Source organism: Artemia sp. Qi Xiang Cuo, chromosome 13 (assembly GCF_049724085.1).
Source record: "Artemia sp. Qi Xiang Cuo chromosome 13, ASM4972408v1, whole genome shotgun sequence".
In the NCBI taxonomy this organism is placed as follows: domain Eukaryota; kingdom Metazoa; phylum Arthropoda; class Branchiopoda; order Anostraca; family Artemiidae; genus Artemia; species Artemia sp. Qi Xiang Cuo.
This window is the reverse complement of record NC_142806.1, coordinates 67,371,801-67,398,251: the sequence shown is the minus strand read 5'-3', so window position 1 is coordinate 67,398,251 and position 26,451 is coordinate 67,371,801. Positions and strand designations below refer to the sequence as shown.

The window sequence follows — 26,451 nt, the reverse complement described above, 5'->3', positions numbered from 1 at the left end:
CTATCAGAAAACTTTTCTTCAAAATACTTCTTCTTTGCTTGCCTTCTCATAGTGGTCACCGTATTTCTAACTCGCTTGAACTCTGCAAAATCTGCGTCATCCTGACTATTAAGATATTCCTCATAAAACAAGTTCCTTTTTTTTTATCAGGTCTATTATTGCCTCCGTAATCCACGGCTTGCGGGGATAGTCCCTGTTTTGTTTGGTCAAGCGCAAGGGGCATGTTTTCTCATAAATCGGTTGGAAAATATACATGTACTGATTGTACGCTAGAGAAGAATCACCAGAAATCCCCAGGACCGAGTCCCACTTGATACAGCTCAACTCCTCGGCAAAGCTATTCAGATTTTGCTTTTTCAGCTCACGTGTCAGTATTTTTTTTAGCTAGGATACGTCGTTTTCTAAGACACGTCAAATGAGCAATTACCGGAAGATGATCTGATCCTGGATATACTATCACATCTGAATAGCTTTGACTCAAATAGCTAGGTCCCACGAAAACGTTATCAATTAAGGTCGCAGAATGAGTAGAGATTCGGGTAGGTACACAAGTTAAAGGGTAAAGGTCACTTGAAATCATATAATTAAAAAAATCAAAATTATCACCTGAAAGATCTAAAAGATTATAGTTAAAATCACCCATACAAAAAAAAATCCATGCTCGTAGACAAAACCAACCTCATTAACTCCTCAAAACCAGCTGCAAACTCATCCAGGCGAGCACTGGCAGAGTAATTACACAAATTTCAGTGTTTGATCTTTGTTTTAATGATAAACAATCAATAGAGGTTACATTGGCATATCCCTCATATGAAAAATTTTACATATCCTCTAAAAGTCTAAAATTTCCCTATATATTTATTGAAAACAACAACCCAGGAAACATTTCTGATTTGATGATTCAAAGTTCTGGCTTTCCTATATCTCTGTTGTCAAGCTATTACATGGTTATTGAATTGTTAAAAAAAATAAAAAGCAAGAGTGGGTAATTTTGATTTTTTTTTTTTAGGTCTGGAAGTGTTGTCTGGTGCTACAACTGGACGAGTGAAGCGGGGCTGACAGCTATCTAGACGGATAGCTACATTGTCAAGGATGACTGTCACCAATTTTCAAAGGAAAAAGTTTAGTTTCTAAATTTTTATTTTTTTTTTTTTTTTACTAAAATCTGTCTTTTTCAGGTTGTAAAGGGCTCAATCAAGGGACATGAGCGTAAGAAGAAAGCAGGTGGACAAATATGCCCTAGAACCTGCTCTAGCCGCTGTTGACGACGGAATTTCTTATAGAGAAGCCCAAAAAAGTTATAGAGAATCCCAGAAAGTGTCCTCTACTGACATCATAGTGCAAGAAAAAAGAGTAATAAAATCTTAAAGATGGGAAGACCTCCCAAGATCGACGAGTTTCAAGAGGAAGAACTCGTGAAAAGCTTGGTGACTAGTGGACAGATGGGCTATCCCATGACAGCTTTTAACTTCAGGTGTTTTGTGAATTATCACCTAGATCGCCAAGGGAGATCGTCTGGCAGATTCAAGAACAATATTCCTGGCATGCAGTGGGCGACAAAATTTCTAGAAAGACACAGTAGCAAACAGTCAGAGAGAATGGCCTCAAACATAAAAAGAGCTAGAGCAAAAGTGAATCATGCTTTGGTTAGGGATTTTTTTGAGGAATATACAAAAGATAAAGAAGGAATTCCTCCTCAAAATATTATAAACTATGATGAGACAAATCTAAATGATGAGCCAAGGAAGAAAAAAGTGACTGTGAAATGTGGCACGAAGTATCTGGAAAAGGTTATGAACTCATCAAAAGCGAGTGTTTCGCTAATGATGACAGGTACAGCAAGTAGTATAGTGCCGCATCCCTATATGTGCTACAGGTCAATCCATTTGTATGATCCCTGGACCATCGGCGGCCCGACCGGTGCAAGGTACAACAGAACAAAGTTTGGTTGGTTTGACGGCGTCACTTTTGAAGATTACTTCTAAAAGATTATTTTCCCCTACTGTCATTGGCTATCTGGGAAAAAAGTACTGATTAGTGACCACCTCTCATCCCACCTGTCACCAGAAGTAGTCAGATTATGTGAAGACAACGAAATTCTTTTCAAGTTCCTTGTACCAAACGCAGCTCATCTTCTATAGCCACTTGATGTTGCATTTTTTGCTTCTTTCAAAAGGAAGAGGAGAAAAATTTTAGACAAGTGGAAGATGGGACCAGCAAGAAATTTCAGTGCCGTTGAAACAACTCAGATTCGAAGCTTCTGAACCCTCTTCTCGGGTCAATTGAAGCAAATGCTCCAGCAAACCTCACAGCTGGTTTTGAAAAGTGGATCTATCAGTTGAAGCCAGAAATAGTGCTTGCTCGTCAGCCACCTGGTGACCCAACTGACGAAAACTGTGGTGAGCTTCAAAACAGTCTTGTTTCTTATCTTACAGAAATTAGGTTTTTTCCTGAGGAGCCCTTGGGTTTGGCCGATGGAAACAATAACGCAGCAGACCGTGGCAGAAAAAAAGCTAACGGTGCCTGCTGACCGGTGTGTCAGAGGAAGGGATACTGGCACAAGCAGGGAAGATTCCACTGAAGAATCAGATTCCAAGTGGTCAATGCCGGTAGACAAACCAGTCGATCTTCCACCTAACACACAGTCCCGTTCTGCCAAAGAGAAGAAGATGGTAAATCCTAGAAAAAAAGAAAACTGATGTGTGTGGTCAGAAAGTCAGCCAAACAAGCTTGGCAGAAATCAGAAACAAAGTTATAAAGGTAAGCACTTCAAGCAAAGAAAGTGATGACGACCAAGTGGCCTATATAACAAAGACAGCAGCACCAGCGCCGAACTTGAGGATTACAACTTGCAAGGCTCAAGTTCTTCTGGCTTGGGCACAGAACCAGAAGCTGACAGAGAAGAACCAGAAAGAGACACCAAATTGACTATTGGATCCTGGGTTATAGTGAGCTCCCAGGACCCCAGTGGCACTCGGAAGAACAAAAGCCAGAACTTTACATTGGCAGAGTAAGTGAAGTGGAGCATGGGAAAGTCACAGCAGAATTTGTAAGGAAGACCACCTCACCTTAATTTGCATTCCCGGCAAAGGAGGACATGGTCACATCAGAAAGTCTGACATTATAAAAATTCTTCTGTATCCAGCGTTGACGCATAGAGGGGCTATGAAGTTCCGAGATACTGGAAATTTGCCAATTAACTAGCTCAGTGCCTAAGATAATTTATGTGATTCATAGTGCATAAGATAATTTATGTGATTCATAGTGCATAAGATAATTTATGTGATTCACAGCATTTGACTGATTTTTTTTTAAGTTGTTTTGGAAGAAACTTGAAGTTGTTTTGGAAGAAACTTGTAGTCTAATAGTGTAGTCTAAAAGCAATAGTGCCATATTGCTCCTATGAATAAAAATAAACCTTTTTTAAAAACATATTTAGTGTCCCTTGATAACTTAAACAGCAAAAACAAGGTCTAACAATGTGAATCAAGTTACTGTCCCTAGATTGGAAACTGGGCCCAACCAAGGGACACCTCTTAAAAAAGAAAAATATAAAAAATAGATATGATAAAAGAATTGCGGATTCTGTACTAGTTTTCCTCTCATTGAGATGTATCCAATGGCATAAGTTTCATTGTTGTATTATGACCAGTTGACGAGCAATTTACAAAAAAAAACACAAAAAACAATCCCTTGTATGGTGGTTTTAAGGTAGTTGATATATCACTGATAAGATATTCAGTTTATTCAGGGACCATATTTCTGAAATTCTTTGAAAAATCAACCTGTAACTGGTTACGTGAGGTATAAAATTACCCCACAGACTTCTATTTTTGAGATTTCTCAATAACCATTGGGGTATGTGGTTCTTTATAATCTGAGAATACCACAATAAGAATCTCTGGTCAGTCAGTCCACTTCCAGCATCTATCCAAAAAGAAGTTAAGGGGAGCTTACGGTAGTTTTTTACTCCACCCAACCACTTACATAAAAAATAATGTCACAGTCAAATATTATGACAAAGAGTTGTAAGAGGGTCTGAATAGCTAAAAATTGATAGGGAAACTATAGTTGAACTACTTCCGTAAATTATGTTTTCTTACATACAGATGCTGATAGTCTTACAACCTATTTTACCAGGAAATACAGTATTCCTACTGGTCCAAGACTATTTATTGCCAAGAAAGTGAATATTTTTACCCTCCTTTGCCTTCCCATTTGATTCCTTAATTTTCTAGAAAGTCCAAATGAGTAGCCACAAGAGACAAACTTGAGACACAGGAAGAAGTCACGGAGCTCCTTGAAACAAAAGAAGATCAATCAGATTTTAAAGATGAAGATTGCAATAGAGATCCTAATTTACAGGTTGATGAGGATATTGTAGACAATGTCATTGAAGGTAAAACTAACAAAGAGGAAGAGGTATATGCCTGTAAAAAACATTCTTCAGATGTAGACCTACAGCAACCCCAGACCTTGAGTACATTTAATGAAGATGATGTTCCTCTTGAAAGGTGCCAGAAGAAGCTTGTGGTTATGTTTATTTGTAAATACTACAGACCAAAACAGTCCAAGCAGCACATACTTGCTCTTTCAATATAATAGCAAAGGCAGCCCAATCGTGCTGCCTAAGTAAAGAACGATGTTAGCACAATGTATTATTATTTTTTTCGATACCAGGCACTTCGTCTCAAAGGAATTGTCGCAGAAATTTCGAAAAGGAATCATTCGACTGGAAAGGCTAGTGCCCTTTTTAACAGTCAAAAGTTATTGGAAGGCAGCTAACACCCCTTCCGCTCACACCATTTCCCCAAACACATCCAATCAAAACATTGGGATAGCCATTTTGTTCAGCATAGTTGATTTCCAGATAGAAATTATGTTTTTGAGGATCAAACTCCCCCCACAGCCCTCAGGGCAAGGATTGTAAGTTATGCCCTGGGGGCATATAAGGTTTTTATAGAAAGAGTTGTTGTACAAACTTCAAAAAGGGCTCATTAGATTGGAAATTGAAAGGGCTAGTGCCCTTTATAATAGTCAAAAGTGATTGAAGGGCAACTACCCCCCCCCTCTCACACCTATCTTTTCCCCAAACACATCTAATCAAAATTTTGAGACAGCCATTTTGTTCAACGTAGTTGAGAATTCTGGAAACTAGGTCAGAGGTTGACGACACCCCCCCACAGCCCTCGGGATAGGCGTTGTAAATTATGCCCTGGGGGCACATACAGTTTTTACAGAAAGTGTTGTCGTCGAAGCTTCAAAAAGGGCTCATTCAATTGAAAATTGAAATGGCCAATGCCCTTTTTAATACTCAAAAGTGATTGGAGGGTAACTAACATACATTCAACGCCCACAATTTCCCCAAACACATCCAGTCAAAATTTTGAGATAGTCATTTTATTCAACGCAGTTGAAAGGTCCGGAAATTATATCTTTGAGCAGGATACTCCCACCACAGTCTTCAGGGCAAGGGTTGTAAGTTATGCCCTTGGAGCATATAAGGTTTTTACAGAAAGTATTGTCGTAAAAACTTAAAAAAGGGCTCATTCAATTGGAAATTCAAAGGGCTAGTGCCCCTTTTAATAGTTGAAAGTAATTGGAGGGCAGCTAGGCCCCCCCCCCCTCTCATGTCCACAATTTCCCCAAACACATGCAGTCAAAATGTTGAAACATCCATTTCGTTCAAAGCGGTTGAAAGTTTTGGAACTTATGTCTTTGAGGATGAGAGCCCCGTCAAAGCCGTAAGGGCAAAGATTGTAAGTTATATCCTGGGGGCATATAAGGTTTTATTAAAAGCGTTGTCATAGAAACTTTAAAAAACACTCATTTGATTGGAAATTAAAAGGGCTGGTGCTCTTTTTAATAGTCGAAAGTGATTGGATAGTAACTAACCCTCCCTCACACCCACCATTTCCCCAAACACATCCCATCAAAATTTTGAGATGGGTATTTTGTCCAACATAGTTGAAAATTCTGGAAATTATGTCTTTGAGGATGACAAATCCCTCAGGGCAAGAATTATAAGTTATGCCCTGGGGGCTTAAAAGATTTTTATAGAAAGTCTTTTCGTAGAAACTTCAAAAAGGGCTCATTAGATTGGAAATTCAAAGGGCTAGTGACCTTTTAATAGTTGAAAGTGATTGGAGGGCAACTAACCCCCCTCTCACACCTACCATTTTCCCAAACACATCCAATCAAAATTTTGAGACATTTTGTTGAACGTAGTTAAAAGGTCTGGAAATTATGTCTTTGCGGATGACACTCCCCCTAGAGGCCTCAGGGCAAGGGTTGTAAGTTATGCCCTGGGGGCATGTAAGGTTTTTTTTATAGAAAGCGTTGTCATAAAAACTTCAAAAAGGGCTCACTCAATTGGAAATTGAAAGGGTTAGTGACCTTTTTAATACTTGAAAGTAATTGGAGGGCAACTAACCCCCTCTTAAGCCTGCCATTCCCCCAAACACATGCAATCAAAATTTTGAGATATTCATTTTGTTTAACGTAGTTAAAGGTTCTGGAAATTAGGTATTTGAGGATGCTAGTCCCATCAGAGCCCACAGGGAAAGGGCTGTAAGTTATGCCCTGGGGGCATATAAGGTTTTTATAGAAAGCGTTGTTGTAGAAACTTCAAAAAAAAGCACATTTGATAGGAAATTGCAAGGGTTAGTACCCTTTTTATTAGTCTAAAGTGATTGGAGAGCAGCAAATCCCCCTCTCACGCCCACCATTTCCTCTAACACATCCAATTAAAATTTTGCGATAGGTATTTTCTTCAACGTAGTTGAAAGTTATGGAAAATATGTCTTTGAGGATGACAAACCCCCCACAACCCTCAGGACAAGGGTTGTAAGATATGCCCTGGGAGCATATAAAGTTTTTTTTATAGAAAGCGTTTTTATAGATACTTCAAAAAGGGCTCATTTTATTGGAAATTGAAAGGGCTAGTACCCTTTTTAATAGTCGAAAGGGACTGGAGGGTGACTCTCAAGCCCACCATTTCCCCAAAGACATCCAATCAAAATTTTGATATAGGCGTTTTGTTCAACGTAGTTGAAAGTTCTGGAAATTAGGTCTTTGAGGATGACAACCCCCATACCCCACAGCCTTCAAAGCAATGGCTGTAAGTTATGCCCTGGGGGCAAATAAGGTTCTTTATAGAAAATGTTGTCATAGAAACTTCAAAAAGAGCTCATTCAATTCAAAATTGGCTAGTCGAAACTGATTGGAGGGCAACTAACCCCCTCTCACGCCCACCATTTCCCCAAACACATCCAATCAAAATTTTGAGACCACCATTTTTTTTCAACGTAGTCGAAAATTCTGGATATTATGTCTTAGAGGATGATAAACCCCCCACACCCCTTGGGGCAAGGGTTGTAAGTTATGCCCTGGGGGCATATAAGGTTTTTATAGAGAGCGTTGTCACAGAACCTTCGAAAAGGGCTCATTAAATTGGAAATTGAAAGAGCTGGTGCCCTTTTTAATAGTCAAAAGTGATTGGAGGAAAACTAACACCCCTCACACACCCACCATTTCCCCAAGAACATCCAATAAAAATTTTGAGATAAAAAACAAACAGAAATGCCAAATCTAAAAGCCAGAATATAATTTGAACTTTACTGAAAAAAAGTATTTTAAATATTTTCACTTTTATAACTTTAAGAAATCAAAAATTAATTAATATTTTAAGGAATAAATACAAGCATATGTATATTAAACTGACAATGCACATTTTTTTCAGTAAATTCATTTGATTTTTTTCAGTAAAGTACAAATTCTTTTCTACCTTTTAGAAAGCACAGGGTTAAGAACCCTACTGAGATTAATTTCTGCTCGTTTTGAGTTTGAATTATGTTAATATCTGTTTGTTTTGGATTTCATTTATTTATTTATACTGATTTGTGGTAGTTGTATGCTTGGTAGATTATTTGATTCTAGTTTTGTTCATTTTTGGTTTAATGGAGTTTTTTTACTTTTTTTTAAGGACTTATTTTGTGCTAAAAGTTTTTTTGATTAATCACAATAATATGGTCATCAAGAACCATCCAGAGTAGTGGGAACTCTCAGCAAGTACAAGTGCAAGCTCCCAGCAGCATTTCTTCTACAAGAATTGTAAACCTGGTTCCTCAATCTTTGGTTTTGCTAAGAAGAACATCATTGTACTTGAAATGATTTGATTGTTTTGTTACTTAAGAAGTTTTTGTTTATTTGTATTTTGTTTTTCAGGTGCTTGGGTCTAATATACTTACCTACAAATTGAATTGACGTGAGCCTAGCGACAGTCTATTGCATGGTGTCAGAAGTGGGATCTGAACCCACACACTTTTTCGAGGACCAGAATGTTCAGCACCATGTGCGGCCGGTATAAATGGAATCGATGCCCATTTGGACTGATTTCGGCACAGGATGAATACCAGTGAAAGATGGAAGAGGTCTTTGGGGAACTGGACATCAGGCTGATCGTTGATGATATTGCAGGCAATTGCCGTAACAATGCTGAACATGACACAAAGTTGAGAGCAGTACTCCAGGCCGCAAGAGAGAAAGGAGTGCAGTTCAATAGAAAGAAATGTGTCTTCAATACTACTTCCATTCCTACTTTGGACACAGACTAACAACAAGCAGCATTGCCCCAGGTCCAGAGAAAACCAAGGCGTAAGAAAACATGCCTGCACCACAAAACCATGAAGAACTAAAGACGTTGTTAGGAATGATACATCCCCAAACTATCGACGATGAATGAACCCCTTTAAGACCTGTCGAAACAGCGGACGTTCGAATGGACTCCAAGCCACAAGGATGCCCAGAGAGGTATTCAGGATGCAATTTGTCAAAACATCTCATATTTTGACCAAGAAGCCAAGGAGATCAAGGTTATTATAGATGTCTCCCAGTATGGTCTGGGTGCACAACTAATAGCAGACAGAGCTAGGGTCGTTTTTGCATCTTGCTCTTCAAATGAGACAGAGCAGCATTACTCGCAAATGGAAAAAGAGATGCTTGGAATAACATTTGTTTGTAAAAGATTCCACTAATATCTGTTAGGAAAAACAATCTGCATGACCATGGACCACAAGTCTCTGGAGTTGATTTTTGGGATATCAATACAAAAGGCACTTCCAAGGCTGCAACAAATGATGTTGGCTGTTCAGCTGTATTACATCAAGCTGAGATACAAATCTGGAAAGACCATTCTTGTAGCAGACGCCCTATCTTGACTGCATCTTACAGATATAGACATGGAATCACAGGTGGACTTGGGGGTTGTGATTCACTCAGTCCTTCAAATTACACCCATAGCAAGCCAAAGGCTAGTCCAAATACGCCAAGAAACAGCAAAAAACGAAACACTGGATTTCCTGATGCAGACAATACAAGTAGGCTAGCCAAGCATTAAAAAGGACATAGACACAAAACTTGGGCCCTTCTGGAATTACTGCCAAGAACTGGTAGAACTCAATTGCCTTGTTGTAAAAGGAGATTGTATAGTCATCCCAAGATGCATCAGACCAGGCATATTAGACCAACTACACTCTTCTCATTTGGGAGTTGGTAGGACTAAAGAGAGGGCCAGAACTTCTGTATTCTGGCCAGGCATCACACAAGATATCAAGAGAATGGTTAGCCAGTGTGAGGTGTGTGCCAAGTTTGCCCCAAGCCAACAGAAGGAGCCAATTATCCCACACAAAATACAAGACTACCCCTTCCAGCACATAGCTGTTGACCTGTTCCAGCTCAATGGACAAGATTGTATGGTCACTGTCAATTACATGAGTCGGTTTTTTTAGGTTGATTTTCTGACAAGCACCACGTCACAGCAGGTCATCACCAAACTGAAATCTCATTTCAGTTGACATGGAGTTCCCAAGTGACACACAACCAACAACAGTCCCCAGTTCAGTGGAAAGGATTTTTAGCGGTTCATGACAGACTGGCAAATCACCCATTCAACCTCAACCCCCAACTATCCCCAGTCCAATGGCATGAGTGAAAAGGGTGTTGAAATGGCTAAAAGACTTTTGATGAAAGTTGCTGAGAGCAAGAGTGATCCATATTTGGCACTCTTGAGTACTGAACTGTACCCAGTGATGGTTTTGCCCCCACTCAAATAATGATGAATGCCAATTGAGATCTCTCCTGCCCAGTATCAGATAGATCTTGCAGCCAGGGGTTATCCATTTTGACAGATTCAGACAACAGAAGAAGAAGTCTAAAGAGGCCCAAAGCAAGTACTACAATCGAGATGCTAGGAACATGCAATGGCTAATAACAAGGCAGAAAGTGTGGGTCCAGTTGACTAACCAGGGACCCTGGAAGAAGGCAACAGTTTGTAAAACCAATGACAACCCTTGTTCATACTATGTTTGTGTTGAACAAGAAGGGACACTCCACTGCAACAGAATTCACAATAAACCAAGACAAGACCCAACCATGACGTACCCACATTACAGTGAAATTTGCCAAGCACAGACCCACCGTTCCAAAGATCACTTGGTATCAATGAGCACCTTGCCTTCCAAAAACGTCCCCAAATCTACAAACTATTCCCATGAGACTGCAGGCCCCACTACAACAGAGCCTCTAACACCAAGGCTAGGTGTTAAAGAGAAAGAAGCAGAGGCCACTGACCCAGCTCAGGCAGAACGGAATAGCTACAGAAGAAGCACGACAGTCACTCATTCTGGTCATCAGGTCAAACCCTCCGCCAGGTTAAATTTGAGCATCAACAAAAGTCATCATTGAATTACACAAGGAAAATAAAGAAGATGAAATGATTTGATTGTTTTGTTACATAAGAAGTTGTTGTTTTTTTTGTATTTTGTTTTTCAGGTGCTTGGGTCTAACATACTTACCTACCGTACTAGACATGAGCCTAGCAACAAATCTATTGCAGTACTGTATGTGTCTAGTAACTTTGAGATCCCTTTAATGCACAATATAAACACAATAGATGCAATTTCAGGCAAAACAGACATAGGGTTAATGCACCAATGATTTCACAGACCAATTTTGGAACCCATGTAAGAATTTTCCTTCAAAACAGGACAACTCTGCTTAGTGACTTGGAACACAATCTCTTGAAGCCGTCATTATATTTTGATAATGCAAAACGTGGACACTATATCCAATACACCCAGATAAGAAAAGAATATTCAATTTAATCAGTTTCCTGTTTTTGACAAAAAATAAGCTCCAGACAATGTTTTAGCTATGTCATGGTCAAACTGTCATTACTTGGTTATTTTTTTTACAAAAAAATTGGGATCAGTACCAATACATCACAATACATCTGATCTTCTCTAATATGTAGCCACATTGGTTTTTTCTTGATAAAATTAAGTAGAAATGGCAGTTAATATTATACTAACGAAACTATGTTCCAAGTGTCAAAAATTCTTGTATGATGTAGTGAAATACCAGACCAATTAAAAATGTTCCTTCAGCCAAATTCAAATGTAGATGTTGACTTCTATTATTAGATTCATTTCTTTTGAGAATGTCTTGTAGTAAACATGTCAAAATTTTTGACAGGCAGCAACAGGCCCTGTCAAAATATAGGTGACTGTCAAAACTTCACTGAACTTCACTGTTGTAAAACAGATGGGAAACAATTGGCATCAAAATTCAAGGGTCCTCTGACAAAAACATAGTTGTCAAATTTACAGGTACTCTCTTGACAACAAGAGATTTTGATTAAATATTATCTGTAATAATATTTCACATGAAAAAAACACTATTTTTTTTTTTTTTTAAATCATAGTTTTACTGATTTGATGCTAAATTTTTCCATCATCTGAGGAACCAACTGCTTAGCCTTGTGCTATGTTCATATTTTTAAGCCTTTGACTTGGTTGATCACAACACCTTTATTCATTTATTACTGAATAAATTTGAAGTAGACCCTCTCTTAGTAAATTTTATATATGGTTTCTTTCAAATAGATCCCAAGCTTTAAAATTACAGAGTATTCTCTCTGAACCCCTCCCTAATTAGTGTGGAATTCCTCAAGGAACCTTGTTAGGACCACTCTTAAATGTAGTATTGATTTGGTAAGATTCCCTCCAAGGTGTTAATAAGTGGATGACCTGCTGATCCTTGAATGATGTCATAGACCTATCAAAAATGACTCCATCAAAATTCTATCCATATTTTGGATAAAGCTAAGAATTTACATATGAGAGTAAATTCCCCCAAGTCAAATATAATAACAATAAACTTCTTAATTCTTAAAATCCACTCCCATTTTCTTAGACCCTATCCCACCCAAAATGCTAATGAAACATGTTAAACTCCTTGGTGTCACAAACTTCTAAAAATCTTAAGTAGGACATGTATATTTCAGGAATTCTGGACTCTCTAGACAAAGGATAATCAAAACTAAATTTTTTTTAAAGTGGATTAAACTGGTAGATTAAGTTTGAAATGGACAAACGTTGACAACATTTTCACTATGAAAAACAAAGCAATCTCTGCAAGATCATTAGAGCTGAGAGAAAGTGGGTCATTCCAGATAGCATTCATAGAGAGATCTATATTACAAAATATATTATAGAGACCTGGATCACATGATTACACTCTATATGATTATCCAATTTTGTCCCTGTGCTTGAGGCAATTTTTTCAGTTTTTTGCTTCCACTATCTGGATAGTATTTTATACATTTAAAAGAGTTGAAGAGAAACAAAGAAAAAAAAGTAAAATGAATAGGCATGTCAAATCCACCAGGATCCACCCACAAGCACTCCCAAAATATTTTGAAACATGTCAAATTTGGTTCTGACTTAAATCAAAAACAGATGTGTTTTAGTTACTTTTTTATTCTGTTGAATTTGTAGGTGAAAATGCTCCAATTTAAGAAAATTGGGCTTTTGTACCCTTTTCAGATAAAACTTCAAACTTCTAATGAAACAGTTAGATTTGTAGGTATTTTTCCTACATACTGAAACCCTTTTCAAACCAAATGTCTTTAGGCTAAATTAAGTCTTCTGGAGTAGAAAAAGTGTTGTTTTTTTTTACAAAAACTGTCAAATCATTGGTACCTTTACCCTAGTCAAGTTTTACAATGTAAATAAATCTGTAATAGACAGTTTAAATCAGATAGATGCTAACTAAAATATCAAGTGTTGCTGTCAGCACTAGCTGAAATATATTACTTTTGCTTGCTTGCTTTTTATTGCTTTTATTTTTTGCTTATGTGCTTCTTTTATAGGTAATGGATCTCCATTAAATGATTATATTCAAACCTGAAGTCTGACAAGGGAATATGTTACACTAGCCATCTGCAATTTTCTTTGCAATGTTAGATATTGCAGGCATAAATACAAGAGTACTTGTCAAAACAACAAGTAGTCAAAATACATACTCCAGCACCAGCAGATCCTCACACAGTTGGGAGTATCTCTTAAGAAGCCTAATTTGAGGGTTAGAATATCCATTAACGCCCTTCATCAAGAACTTCAAAAGTTAGTGTCTAATATTGCAAGAATAAACTCTACAAGTAGTAAAGACACTTAAGCTTTACTGTTTGGCCACAAAAATCAGCACTGCACTCTCTGTTCTTGTTCACCTGACAACCTTGTTCTTGAGACAACCAGGGTCTGTGCATCTGCAAAAAGGAGTACTGCAATCTGCAAGGACCACCTCAACTACCTGCATAGAATATGTTTCAAGAGTTCATTTTTATGGTCAAGATATTGTATTTGTTTGAAGTTAAATTACAAGTTCCTACTGCTGTAAATGGTAAAATTGGCCATGCTAAAATTGGGTATTTTACATGTTTTACCATAATTTTACAGACCTCTGTAAAATAGATATTTTACCAATATTTTACAGCACCCTGTAGCTATCATTATGCAAAACTACCCAAAGGCTGGGAGGAACAGGTTTGGATAAGATAATCTTTTTGTGATTTTTACTGGATACACAGCAGGGCAAAAGAAAGTTACATAATTGAAAATAGCACTCATTAAATTCAATGTGAAGTATTTATGACAGTGATAAATTGGTATTCAAAAAGCCCTTCTCTTACATTATATCACCATATTTACATTTGCTTAGGCTATTCTCTTTTAATGAATAGTTTACACAATCTTTCAACTAAAAAGCAATATCATTTGACCTGTGGGTCTGCAGCAATAGTACCCAGTCTGTAGCCTAGAACAAATGTACCTTTTTTTGGTGCCAATTTGCAAAAACTACACCAATTCTTATTGTGATCCCAAGAAAAAGAAGAAATCAATCATTTCCTTCTCTTCAACATGAAAATCAAAAGATCTGAATAATAATTAGATATTTAGTAATGAAAGATTTAAAATTTAATCATTTTTTTATGAAATGAATATTCAAAAATACTACTACTACTACTAATAACAACTCACCACAGAACCGAGCTGTCTGAGGCCAACACAGCTACGCATGCTCCTCCTCCATCCAAATCTATTCAAATCCTCCCTTTTTACACCCTCCCATAATGTAAATCTATACAATAAAAGGACTCAATAACAATAATAATAATAATAAAAGAACTAAAATAATAAGTTGGGATCAATCATGCAAATATTGATAAGCTGCAATAGACAAATGGTGTCCATGAAAACTAAAAACTGCAGTTAAAGACTGTAGACTATTTTTAACCATACACATAACTTTATTTCAGGCAATAATCACTTAAAAATTATAACCACCTCTACTTTATCACTCTGATACACTTTCTTAAGGTCAGATGGCCTTTTAGCCCTAAGACAAAATTGGTATATTTTTTTTACCAAGCATTTGTTTTGCTGGGTATCTCTTAGAGGTGTATAGGACAGTATTACAACAGACACATTGGGAAAAAAAAAAACATGCTTGGTAAAACAAACATTGATGGCAGCAATACAGCTGTCTATTGTTACTACAATAAACAGGGGGCAAAACAAATGGTTGTTTATTTTAATGCCTACACTGAGAAGGAAGCAAGACAAAATGAAAGGGGGCATACTGGGTGGTTTTTTTTTTATTGTTGATGAATTAGTGTGTTTGCAGAAAAAAAAATTGGAAGTCATAAATAAATTTTTTCCTGGGAAGCAAGAGGACAAAATAAAATGCTAGATAATTTGATTAGGGAGTTTCCAGGAACTCACAGAAGTTTGAAGCGTCAAGGAATTAGGTCCAAACTAGCCCCTGCCTTCAACCCTAGGCAAACCAAAGCCTTTTTATTATAAATAAATAAAATAAGTGTTAATCCAATGTATGTACCTTAAATTTAATAGAATTTTAACAAAACTTGAATTTATTTGCATAAAAAGAATTCTACCTATTGATATTCAAAATAGAGAAGGGATATTACCTTTTTAAGCCTAGAAAAAGCAAATCTTAAAAAAATTCACTAAGAGCTCAAGAAATGATAGACAAAAAAAAAATCTCAACTGGTCTTCTAGCTACAGGGCACCTCTAAAAGAGCAATTTCCCTCTATATTTTCTTGGAAATACCTTATTTTACCAATTTCACTGACCAGGTTTTTATTTTACCATAATTTTACAACAGTTGAAATATCTTTTTATTTACAAGCATTTTAGTTATGGGGTAAATATTTACCCTACCCAATCATTTATGCAACAAAAACACCCAACCAGTTAAGGGTTCAGTTCTATGGACCTCATAGGAAGTAGATCAATAGCATCAGCACTTGCAAAAATTTTAGAAACAGCAGAGGTGCTATTGAAAATTTAAACAAAGGTCAAACTGTGAAAGTTGACCTAAAAGTTGTTTTCAGCTGCACAACTTTGCTCAATCCCAACTTAGGTTTTAAAGACATGCAAACACATTTCCTAAATTTAAAAAAAATTTATTGATATGGCTTAAAATTCTACTCAAATAACACAAATTGCATTTTCAGGACTAAAGGGCTAGGCACATGTAGCTGATTTTGGGAACCAATTTCAGCAAGGGTGTATTCCATGCTGAGTGATTATAATTAATGATGCTAAGAGATGGGGCTTAGTGACATTTTTTCGTGATTAATCATCATTAATTACAATTAATTTATGATAATCATTAAATACAATTAATTACATGCCTAAAGCTCCAAAGCCCTAGTACATTCCTTGTCTAGAACATAATTAATGATGATTAATCACTGAAAAATGTCACTAAGCCCTGCCTCTTAGCTTCATTAATTAGGCTATGATCACTCAATGTGGAATACACCCTTGCTGAAATTGGTTCCCAAAATCAACTATGTGTGCCTAGCCCTTAAAGCCAGAGACAAAGAAATTGATAGGCTGACTGAAAATTAAGGTAAAATGTTGTTTTGTCAAAATTTCAATAGGTATCAAAATGTCATGTAAGCAAATTTAAAGACCCTCTAGAGTGAGAAGGAGTGGAGTTAGGTACTTCAAATTACTTTCCTGGGACATACTTTAGCCCGTTGGGCCATTCCTGAAAGTTTCATTTTCCTAACCTAGTCCCTTTCCAAGTTAGCCAAAAGTAGCTAAAGTAGAATTCTAACTTACATATTTTCAGTGCATCTTGTCATTAGTCACTTTTGTTTTCTGGTTCTTGTTTTGTAACAGGCTAGGCTAGACTAGTTGATTCAATTTATAGGTAGGCTAGCCTAATGGGTAAACAAGATGCATTGGCAGAATTCATGGAAAATGTATAATTTAGGCTGAGGATAAAGTATAGTGGAGCTGGAGTTAAAATGTAATAGCAACAATTTGGCAGATATCCACTCTGACTATTGGAAAAAATTAGTTTATAAGCTTATATAGAATGGTACTATCCAATCTCCACATAATTAAAAACATTTTAGTCATCTAGTTGGAAAATTTGGCCCATCTGTATAGGAAAAATCTAAATTTGCCATCTAGTTGACAATAAATGTTGTCTCAGCAAAACTTTCATTTACTAGTTGACTAATAATAGTTAGAATTTATTCTGAATAGCATAAAATATGTTAATAATATAGGTTTTTTTTCAAATTTAATTATCACTATTGTTACTATTGTGTGACAACTTCCATCTCTCTCCTGTCTCCCTCTTAATGGGAGATATATCTATATCTCCTATATCTATATCTATTTACTATATCTATATCTCCTATATCTATATACTATATCTATATCTATATAATATATAGATATATCTATATATTAGTCTTATACCTGGTCCTAAAAGTGAGATTGAATTTGTCAAAGCTTGGAGGGTTATTCCTCCTGTCTGTTTAAGGAAAACAGATGCATAGGGTAAAAGACCTCTTTTTGGGAAAGACCAGTTTTCTTTGGCATTCCAGAAAAATAGCAATGGGTTTTTGGACCACCCCTTTTTGCTACAATATGAAGCAATGTGAGGGCAGTAACAAGAAACCTGCCTTCTTGGTAAAATTTTCACCAATGATTTGTCAGCATAAATTGAAAATGTGGTCTCTGTTTTGAAAAGCAATTGAAAAGAAAAATTATATTTAAATATTTGTGATATATAGAATAAATATCAAGCAATAAAAGTTGCATTTCTAGAATAAGAAGAAAATCAGCTTTCTGTCAATATATGAATAAAACTGAAACACTAAAAGGATATATACATCAAAATAGGATAATTGGTATTTCCAAAAAAGAGGTCCCTGCAGGTAAGTCAATAAACTATTAATTTCAAGTGTTTAATCTTAAATAATTTAAATAATAACCACATTGATGCATAGTTTAGATTTTTAGGTATTCATTAATATACCCAATCCTTCTCAATTCCTCTTTGGTAACAAGATGTGAGGGTTTTAGTTTTACAAAATTTTGCTCAATTGGATACTGGTTTTTTATCCTATTTGAAGTTTTGCTGATTTCTATCTTACATTTAATGGACATAAATTTTGCATGTTCCTTCATTTATCTGTCTTTGTTTCTTTTCTGGACGAATATTTTTGTCTAATTTTTAGAATTTGTAATTAATTTTTTCAACTAGTTGACTAATAACTTCTCCCCAGCAATACTTAATTTTTCCATCTAGTTGACTAATAACTTCTCTGCAGCAACACTTAAATTTGCCAACTATTTGACAATAAATGTTGCCCCAGTAAAGCTTTTCTTTTCCAACTAATTTACTGATAACTTCTCCCTATCAAAAGTTTATTTTTCCAGCAAGTTTATTGATAGCTTCTCCCCAACAAAATTTTATTTTTCCAACTAGTTGACTAATAACTTCTCCCCAACAAAACTTAATTTTGCCAACTAGCTGGAAAGAAACATTGCCACAGAAAACAATTCATTTTCCAACTAGTTGACCAGTAACTTCTCCCCAGTAAAACTTAATTTTTCCAACTAGCTGGAAACAAACATTGCCCCAGAAAACAATTTATTTTCCAACTAGTTGACTAGCTACTTTTCCCCAGTAATACTTTCTTTATCCAACTAGCTGGAAACAAACTTACCCTATAAACACTGTTGTTAGCCATCTATTTGGCTAGTAATATTTCCTCAGAATAATTTCTTACCGAATGACGTGATGTAAAGAGAAAACAAAAAACTTACTATTCCAGGTCCAACAAAAATTGGCAGTATGTGTTTTTAACAAATGAGCAACAGCTAAGGTAAATCAAACAAACTGAATTCAGGAGTAAACAGTCTTGAAGCCATAGGACTAAGTCTTCTCCTTCTATAACTGAATATATATATATATATATATATATATATATATATATATATATATATATACATATATATATATATATATATATATATACATATATATATATATATATATATATATATATATATATATATATATATATACATATATATATTTATATTTATATGTATATGTATATGTATATAAATATATATATATATATATATATATATATATATATATATATATATATATATATATATATATATATATATACTATATATATATATATATATTATACATATATATATATATACATTATATATACTATACATATATATATATATATACATTATATATATATACTATATATTTATATATATCATATATATACCATATATTTATATATATATTTATATATATCATATATATACCATATATATTTATATATATATATTCACTTACAGAAGGAGAAGACTTAGTTCTGTGGCTTCAAGACTATTTACTCCTGAATTCAGTTTGTTTGATTTACCTTAGCTGTAGTGCATTTGTTAAAATCACATACTGCCAATTTTTGTTGGACTGGGAATAGTATGTTTTTTGTTTTCTCTTTATGTCATGTCATTAGCTAAAAAAATTATTCTGAGGAAAAGTTACTTGCCAACTAGATGGCTAACAAAAGTGTTTATAGGGTAAGTTTGTTTCTAGCTAGTTGGATAAAGAAAATATTGTTGGGGTAAAGTTGCTGGTCAACTAGTTGGAAAACAAATTGTTTTCTGGGGCAATGTTTGTTTCCAGCTAGTTGGTAAATTTAAGTGTTGCTGGGGAGAAGTTATTAGTCAACTAGTTGGAAAAGGAAAGTTTTGCTGGGGCAACATTTATTGTCAACTAGTTGGCAAATTTATGTGTTGCTGCAGAGAAGTTATTAGTCAACTATTTGGAAAAATTAGGTTTTTGCTGGGGAGAAGTTATTAGTCAACTAGTTGGAAAAATTAATTAAAATGAGACCTAAATATTCCTCCAGAAAAGAAACAGACAGATAAGTGAAGGAACATACACAATTTATGTCCATTAAATGCAAGATAGAAATGAACAAATCTTCAAATATGAATCCGTTATCTATAAACAGACAGGAGGAGTAACCCTCCAAGCTTTGACAAATTCAATCTCACTTTTAGGACCAGGTATAAGACTAATTATCCTGGGAATTAAAACAAAAAATCCCTGGCTTTGAAGCCCAATATATAATTCAAAATATATCTCCTGTTAAGAGGGAGACAGGGAGAGATGCAGAAGTTGTAACACAATACTAACAATAGGGACATCCACCACATGGCTAATATGGGAGTAAATGGCATTTGTGATGCAAATGGATGTTATATTTTGATTGAGGATGCAATTCTAGGTATATATTTGCACATTAGGGAGTGGGGGTATATATACTGTGAATATATGGACATCCACCAAATGCCTAATATGGAAGTAAAGTTCATTTGCAATGCAAATGGATGTTATATTTAGATTGAGGCTGAAATTTTAGGTATATATTTGCAAATTAGGGGGGTGGGGGTATACATTCTGTGAATATATAGGTTCTAAGAAAGTCATGAATTTCTTAGAAAAACAGGAAAAACAAGGAAAGAAGTGAAAATAAAGGCTCGCCCCCTGCAAAATATGTTAACTAGGATTATTCTGCATATTATAGAGTAAGAATTGTTTTCTTAATATGTTTCTTTATTTCCAGCTGGACTCCTAGGCTTAAAATACTAGTTGGTCAGTTGGCTAATTCAAAAATTTGTATATATATAGCCTACACTGTCAAATTAGTCATCTGGTGGTATCCCTGAATATATAGGTTCTAGAAAGTCCATGAATTTCTTAGAAAAACTTGAAAAACAAGGAAAGAAGTGAAGATAAAGGCTCTCCCCCTGTAAAATGTGTCAACTAGGATTATTCTGCATATTATGGAGAAGGAATTGTTTTCTTAATATGTCTCCCTATGTCCAGCTGGACTCCTAGGCTTAAGATACTGGTTGGTCAGCTGGCTAGCCTAATTCAAAGATTTGTATAGGGGAGAGAGGGGCGATACCGCACGGGGGCGACTCTGTACGTTTGACCTGTCATCTAAAGTTTTTGAGATAATTCTTTCAAAAAATTCCCACTAGATGCCCTTCATGTAACACACATTTGGTGCAAGTTTTAAATTTTGGAGAAAAGACAACCGAAAAAAGGGGTAAGGAAATTTTTATATGCCTGATAGAAATACTGACACATGTAGCCTTTGTCAAATATTTTCTAAGTTATTGTAGCTATTGGGCCATAATTTAGAAGGATCAGACAAGGTATACCCCAGCTATTTGCAAGGCAATTTTCATCAGTAAATATCAGGCTGTTATCTACAAAAGAAAATATTTCAAAATGGCGTCAACATGGGGTAACTCCGGACACTTTTTTGGGGACGATTCCGGACACTTTTCGTGGTGTCCGGTTTCGCCCTGTACTGACGGAAGTCTTTCATAAGTTGGAAAATGGAACTATGTGTAGCTGGAAGCAGAATATTGGTAAAATTGACTGTATTCCTTTTGTCTTATAGAGAAACTGAAGTGATTTGTTTTGACTATCAAACTTTGTTTTCAACATTTACACTTAGACAAAAGTTACCCCTTGCCTTACAGCCTAGCCTATTTAAACACAACTACTCTATGTAACAATCTTTGTCTTGAATAAAAGTTGTCCAAGATTAAGTCTGCCTATTATTTAGATACTTTGTTCCAACTTTAAGATCCTGTGTTCAAGACTGGACAGCATTTTCTGTGATTTGGCTAAGCTTAACCTTTAATTTCTATCCGAAATTAAGGTGTACTTTTGACTGTCTATACGTTTAAAATAGTCTCGGCATGTCACTGTCTATTGCAAAAATATTAAAGCTAATCTTAATCGAATATTCTTCAATACTTTCTAACTGGTGTACGGTACCAATAAACCTTACCCCCCCCACCCCTCCTTGTTTAAAATACATACTATGAATTGTATACATTCAATGGATTATTGTCTTATATATTATAATGTTTAGTTTTATAATATATGTGATTGGAACTTTTAATTAGACAGTGATAATTCAAAAGGAGTAATGTGAGATTTATATAAGCTTAGATTTACAGTACACCTTCACAGCTATGCAGATCAGTTCAATTCATTTTCACCCATCATATTTAAAAATAATACTTATTATTAAATGATTTACTATTATGTTGAACAATAAACATTTGTTCAATGCCTACTTATATCAGAAAGATAAACAGTAGTGTCTAAGGCTGTATCCAAGGGGGTAGAGGGTTTGAAACCCCCCGAAATGTTTGTCCGACTTGTAGAAACATAACAAAAGTGAACATAAACAAATGATTGATGTGTTTTTTTAAGTTTGTTTGTTTAATGTTTTGTATTATAATGTTAAACTAAACATTACACTGCCTGCAGGCATCTTTCCATTCTATGCCTCAAAGCATGGCGTGACCTGTGTTAATTTCCATATTGTTCTCTTGAGGTTCTGACGATTATAATTTTCTTTTACAGATGGTTCGCAACTACATTCGAAAGGGGAGTGGTCCTCCTGATCCAGAATTAGTCAGGCGTGCTGTTATTCAATTTATACATGGGAAGTTGTCTTTCCGAGCAACCGCAGAAGAATTTTCCCTGAAGAAGAGTACGCTTGTGGATGCCGTGAAACAATACAAGACAAAAATGCAAATTCTCAAGCAGAGTGGTGCTAGTGGTAGCAATTTTGACAATGACATTGTTCTGGAGAGCACTAAGTTTGTTTTTACTTCCAAACAAGAGAAAGAGCTTGCTGCATACCTCGAAAAATGTTCATTACTTAACCATGGGCTGACTCCCTATGCAACAAGAAAGTTAGCCTACCAATGGGCAATAGCATTGAAGATAAAATTTCCATCTAGCTGGAAACTGAATGAGAGAGCAGGAGTGGATTGGCTAAGAGGTTTCATCAAGCGGACCGCCAGTTTGTCCATCAGAAAACCCGAAAATAAAAGCCAGGCTCGTGCTGCCGGCTTTAACGCCATTGTAATTGGTGTCTTCTTTAGAAATCTTCAGGATTTATATTGCAAGTATCATTTTCCTCCTGGTCGAATTTGGAACTGTGATGAAACAGGAGTACCCACAGTTGTTCAGGCCCCAAAGGTGATTGCTAAAAGGGGAGCAAAACAGGTGGCACAAACTGTGTCAGCAGAAAGAGGGGACAATACCACAATGCTATGCTTTGTATCTGCAATTGGTCAGCCAATTCCACCAGTGTTTGTTTTTACAAGAGTCAAAGCTCCAGAAAGGATGTATCGAGATGGACCACCAGGATGCATTGCCTTAGCCCATCCCAGTGGATGGATGACTTTGGACAATTTCCTTCGTTCCATGGAACACTTTCTAAAAGAGGTCGAACCAAGCAAAAAAGACCCTGTTTTACTCTTGTTTGACAATCATGAAAGCCATATTTCAGTAGAATTAGTTTCCTTCTGTAAAGATAACGGCATCCACCTCCTAACCTTTCCTCCCCATTGCTCCCATCGTCTCCAACCCCTTGATGTTTCAGTGTATGCACCATTGAAGCATGCAATCAGGGAGTCATTTGACAATTGGATGCAATTAAACCCTGGTCAGAGAATTTCAATACATGAAATAGCAAAATTGTGCAAGTATCCCTTTCTGGAAAAGCTGAATCCTCAAAACATCACAGCTGGTTTTGATAAGGCAGGAATTTGGCCTTTAAATCCAAATGTGTTCACAGAAGTCGATTTTCGGCCAGCTGAGGTGACAAACCGCCCAGATCCAGCTGAACAGAATGCCCCAGAAACTTCCAATATGGATGATCCTCACCTTGGTTTATTTTGTGATTCATGTTCTGTCATGATGGGTCAACAGCAGTCAAACTTGCCTACAGCAGTAACTCCTGAAAGCATCAGACCATATCCACAGGTAAAAATGCAATCCGCACAAAAACCGTAAAAAAGGCAAAAGTAGAATTCTGACAGATACGCCAGAAAAAAGAGCACTAGAAGCAGAGACTGAGCTAAGGCTTGCTAAGAAAAAGAAAAAGTCGCTAAAAAATTCAAAGGTTTCATTCATTGCTGACAAAACTAGAGACAGCATTTCAGACATACATATGCAGCTCAACGACGAGTCAGATGACGAGTCTTTACATTGTGGAAGCATCAGTGAGTTTGACACTGATGAAAAATTATCTTGTGGAAATTTTGAGCTTGTGAGGTTTATGTTTGGAAAGAAGCAAAACTGCTGTTTACTATGTTGGTGAAATTGAAGAAATAGGTGGCAGGGTAGCAAAAATTAACTACCTGCGCAAGTCTGGTAGGAAGTTAATCTTCCTTGAATGTCGAGATTGTGCAGAAACTGACTTTCAAGACATTATTATGAAGCTTCCCGCACCGGTATCAGTAGGAGGAACTGGGCGAACAGCCAAAGCTCTTGTATTTGGCTGTGATTTGGCCCAATTTCCCATAAAATAAATTTAATGTTACATTTAACTTGTATATTATCTGAATTAAATGTTAATAATATCTGAATCAATAATTACAAGCATTAATTAATGAATGTACAGAAATGCCCCATGTGTGTCCAAAGTCACCCCCTGGTTGGGGTGACTTTGGACACTTGAAGAGTTCACACATTTTTGGGTCTCACCAAGAAACAACTTGATGGATTTCATTGAAAAAAATCACCAAGAAAAGTGAATAATTGAGCTATCTATTCATGTAAAAAGGAAATTTGTATCTTTAGAAATACGCTTTTTAGGGGTCAAAATCCTCAAAATGTACGGTTTCACCCCTCTCTCCCCTACATATACACTGTCAAATTAGCCATCTGGTGCTATCTTCTAACAATAGTTATAATTAAATTTGAAAAAACCCTATATTATCAACATATTTTATGCTATTCAGAATAAATTCTAACTATTATTAGTCAACTAGTTGGAAGAATTAAGTTTTGCTGGGGAGAAGTTATTAGTCAACTAGTTGGAAAAGGAAAGTTTTGCTGGGGCAACATTTACTGTCAACTAGATGGCAAATTTAAATGTTGCTGGGGAGAAGTCATTAGTCAACTAGTTGGAAAAATTAATTTTTTGCTGGGGAGAAGTTATTAGTCAACTAGTTGGCAAATTTAAATTTTCCCTATACAGATATGCCAAATTTTCCAACTAAATGGCTAAAATGTTTTTAATTATAAGGGATGGGATAGTACCATTCTATATAAGCTTATAAACTGATTTTTTCCAATAGTCAAAGGGTGGAGTCCCCAATTTGGCTAATCTGTAGGCCTATAGAATATTGTGAAGTAAGAATTGTCTTCTTAATATGTTTGCTTCTCAATAACCCCTAACCTAGACCTTCACCCTAAGCTAGATAAGCAGCCCAAGTAAATATATGCCCATCTAAGCAAAATTAGGCCTACCTGGAAGTGAGCAAGGATTTGGTCCCTTTGATGCTCCCCCTCCATTCTTCTATTTGAGCCTCTTTTTCTAAATAAGGTGTTCAAGTTAGTCTTTTTCTGTTAGATATTCTGAATTTTTCAGTCGGGACTATTTAGCCCTCCCCTTTTTCTCTCTTTTTCAACAGAGAAAGAATAATCAGTTCGTTTATTTCCTCTGATTCTTCAACAATGCTAGTGATTAAACAGAACAGTGTTGACAAATACTTAGGTAAACGAGCTAAACTACAGTAGAAGTGCCTTCAAATATTTTTGCATATATTTGCAGATTTAATTTGGGGGGGGGGATTGAAGGTAAAGTATGGCCAAGTACTCTTAGGAATGATATAAGCTCAGTAAGTACTATATTTTAAGATATTCTAAAGCTTTGTTCAGAATTGTGTAGTGTTTCCTTCTCAGTATTCCAATAGTCCTTTTGCTCAATCCCAATTTATAAGATTTTAAAGACCTTTGAAATTATTAGAAAAAATAAAAAATTTCAACGATTCATTACTAGCCCTTCTTAACCAAATAAGAAAATTTTACTAGCCCTTCTTAACCAAATAAGAAAATTTTTGGACCATAAAAAATGCTGACGCTAAAGAGAACAGAATAAAATAATGCCACAAAGGCCACTTTTCGTTCTTGGAAAAAGTAACCTATTGTAAGGCCTTCCGAGTATTGACTCCCGAAGTCACGTCGATTTATTGATTGCACGCTGTGGATGACGGAACTTCCCAGGACATTTCCATTTCTCCTTAATCTTTCCTTACGACATCCTCCCATTGTAACCGAGAACAACCTGATTTCTGTTTAGCCCTAAACAGTTGGCCGAAAAGGACAATCTTTTTGGCAATTTGTCATCATTCATCCACAGAGCGTGCCCTAACCATCTCAAACATTTTCTCATTATAACATCTAAAAAGTAAAATTGTGCCAAATTATATTTAGCCTTAGATTTTTGGAGTAATTTTGTGAGGCTCATTTTTGGGGGCTCAAAACCCCCAAGCTTTCCCAACGCCAGAACATAATTTGCACTTTACTGAAAAGATATATATGTTTTTACTTTTATAACTCTAATAAATCAAATAATTTTAATATTTTGGTTACTAAATATCAGTATATGCATATTGAACTGACAATGCCCATTCATTAGTGTTTTTTTCAGTAAAGTGCAAATTATGTTCTGGCATTGGGAAGGGTTAAGGGTTTTGAAACCAACTCATGTTAATTTCAGCTCGTTTTGAGTTTGACTCGGTTATTTATTGTAATTTGTATTCATTTTAGGTTTCATTTATTTATTGATGCTGATTCGTGGTTGTTTCACGCTTGGTAGATTATTTGATTTTCTTTTGCTCATT

The 26,451-nt window shown here is 35.8% G+C and overlaps 1 protein-coding gene across 1 annotated transcript in view; it reads right to left on the bottom strand.

Moving 5' to 3' along the window:
• The window catches only part of LOC148945576 (FAS-associated factor 2-like), an 87,697-nt gene extending 62,453 nt beyond the window's left edge, over nucleotides 1–25,244 (bottom strand). Inside the window, exon 1 of the mRNA XM_089098682.1 lies at nucleotides 25,076–25,244. Within this exon, the coding sequence (XP_088954808.1) occupies nucleotides 25,076–25,120 (45 nt within the window). The 5' untranslated portion in view covers nucleotides 25,121–25,244. The remainder of the gene's footprint in view (nucleotides 1–25,075) is intronic.
• Nucleotides 25,245–26,451: the final 1,207 nt, after the last annotated feature.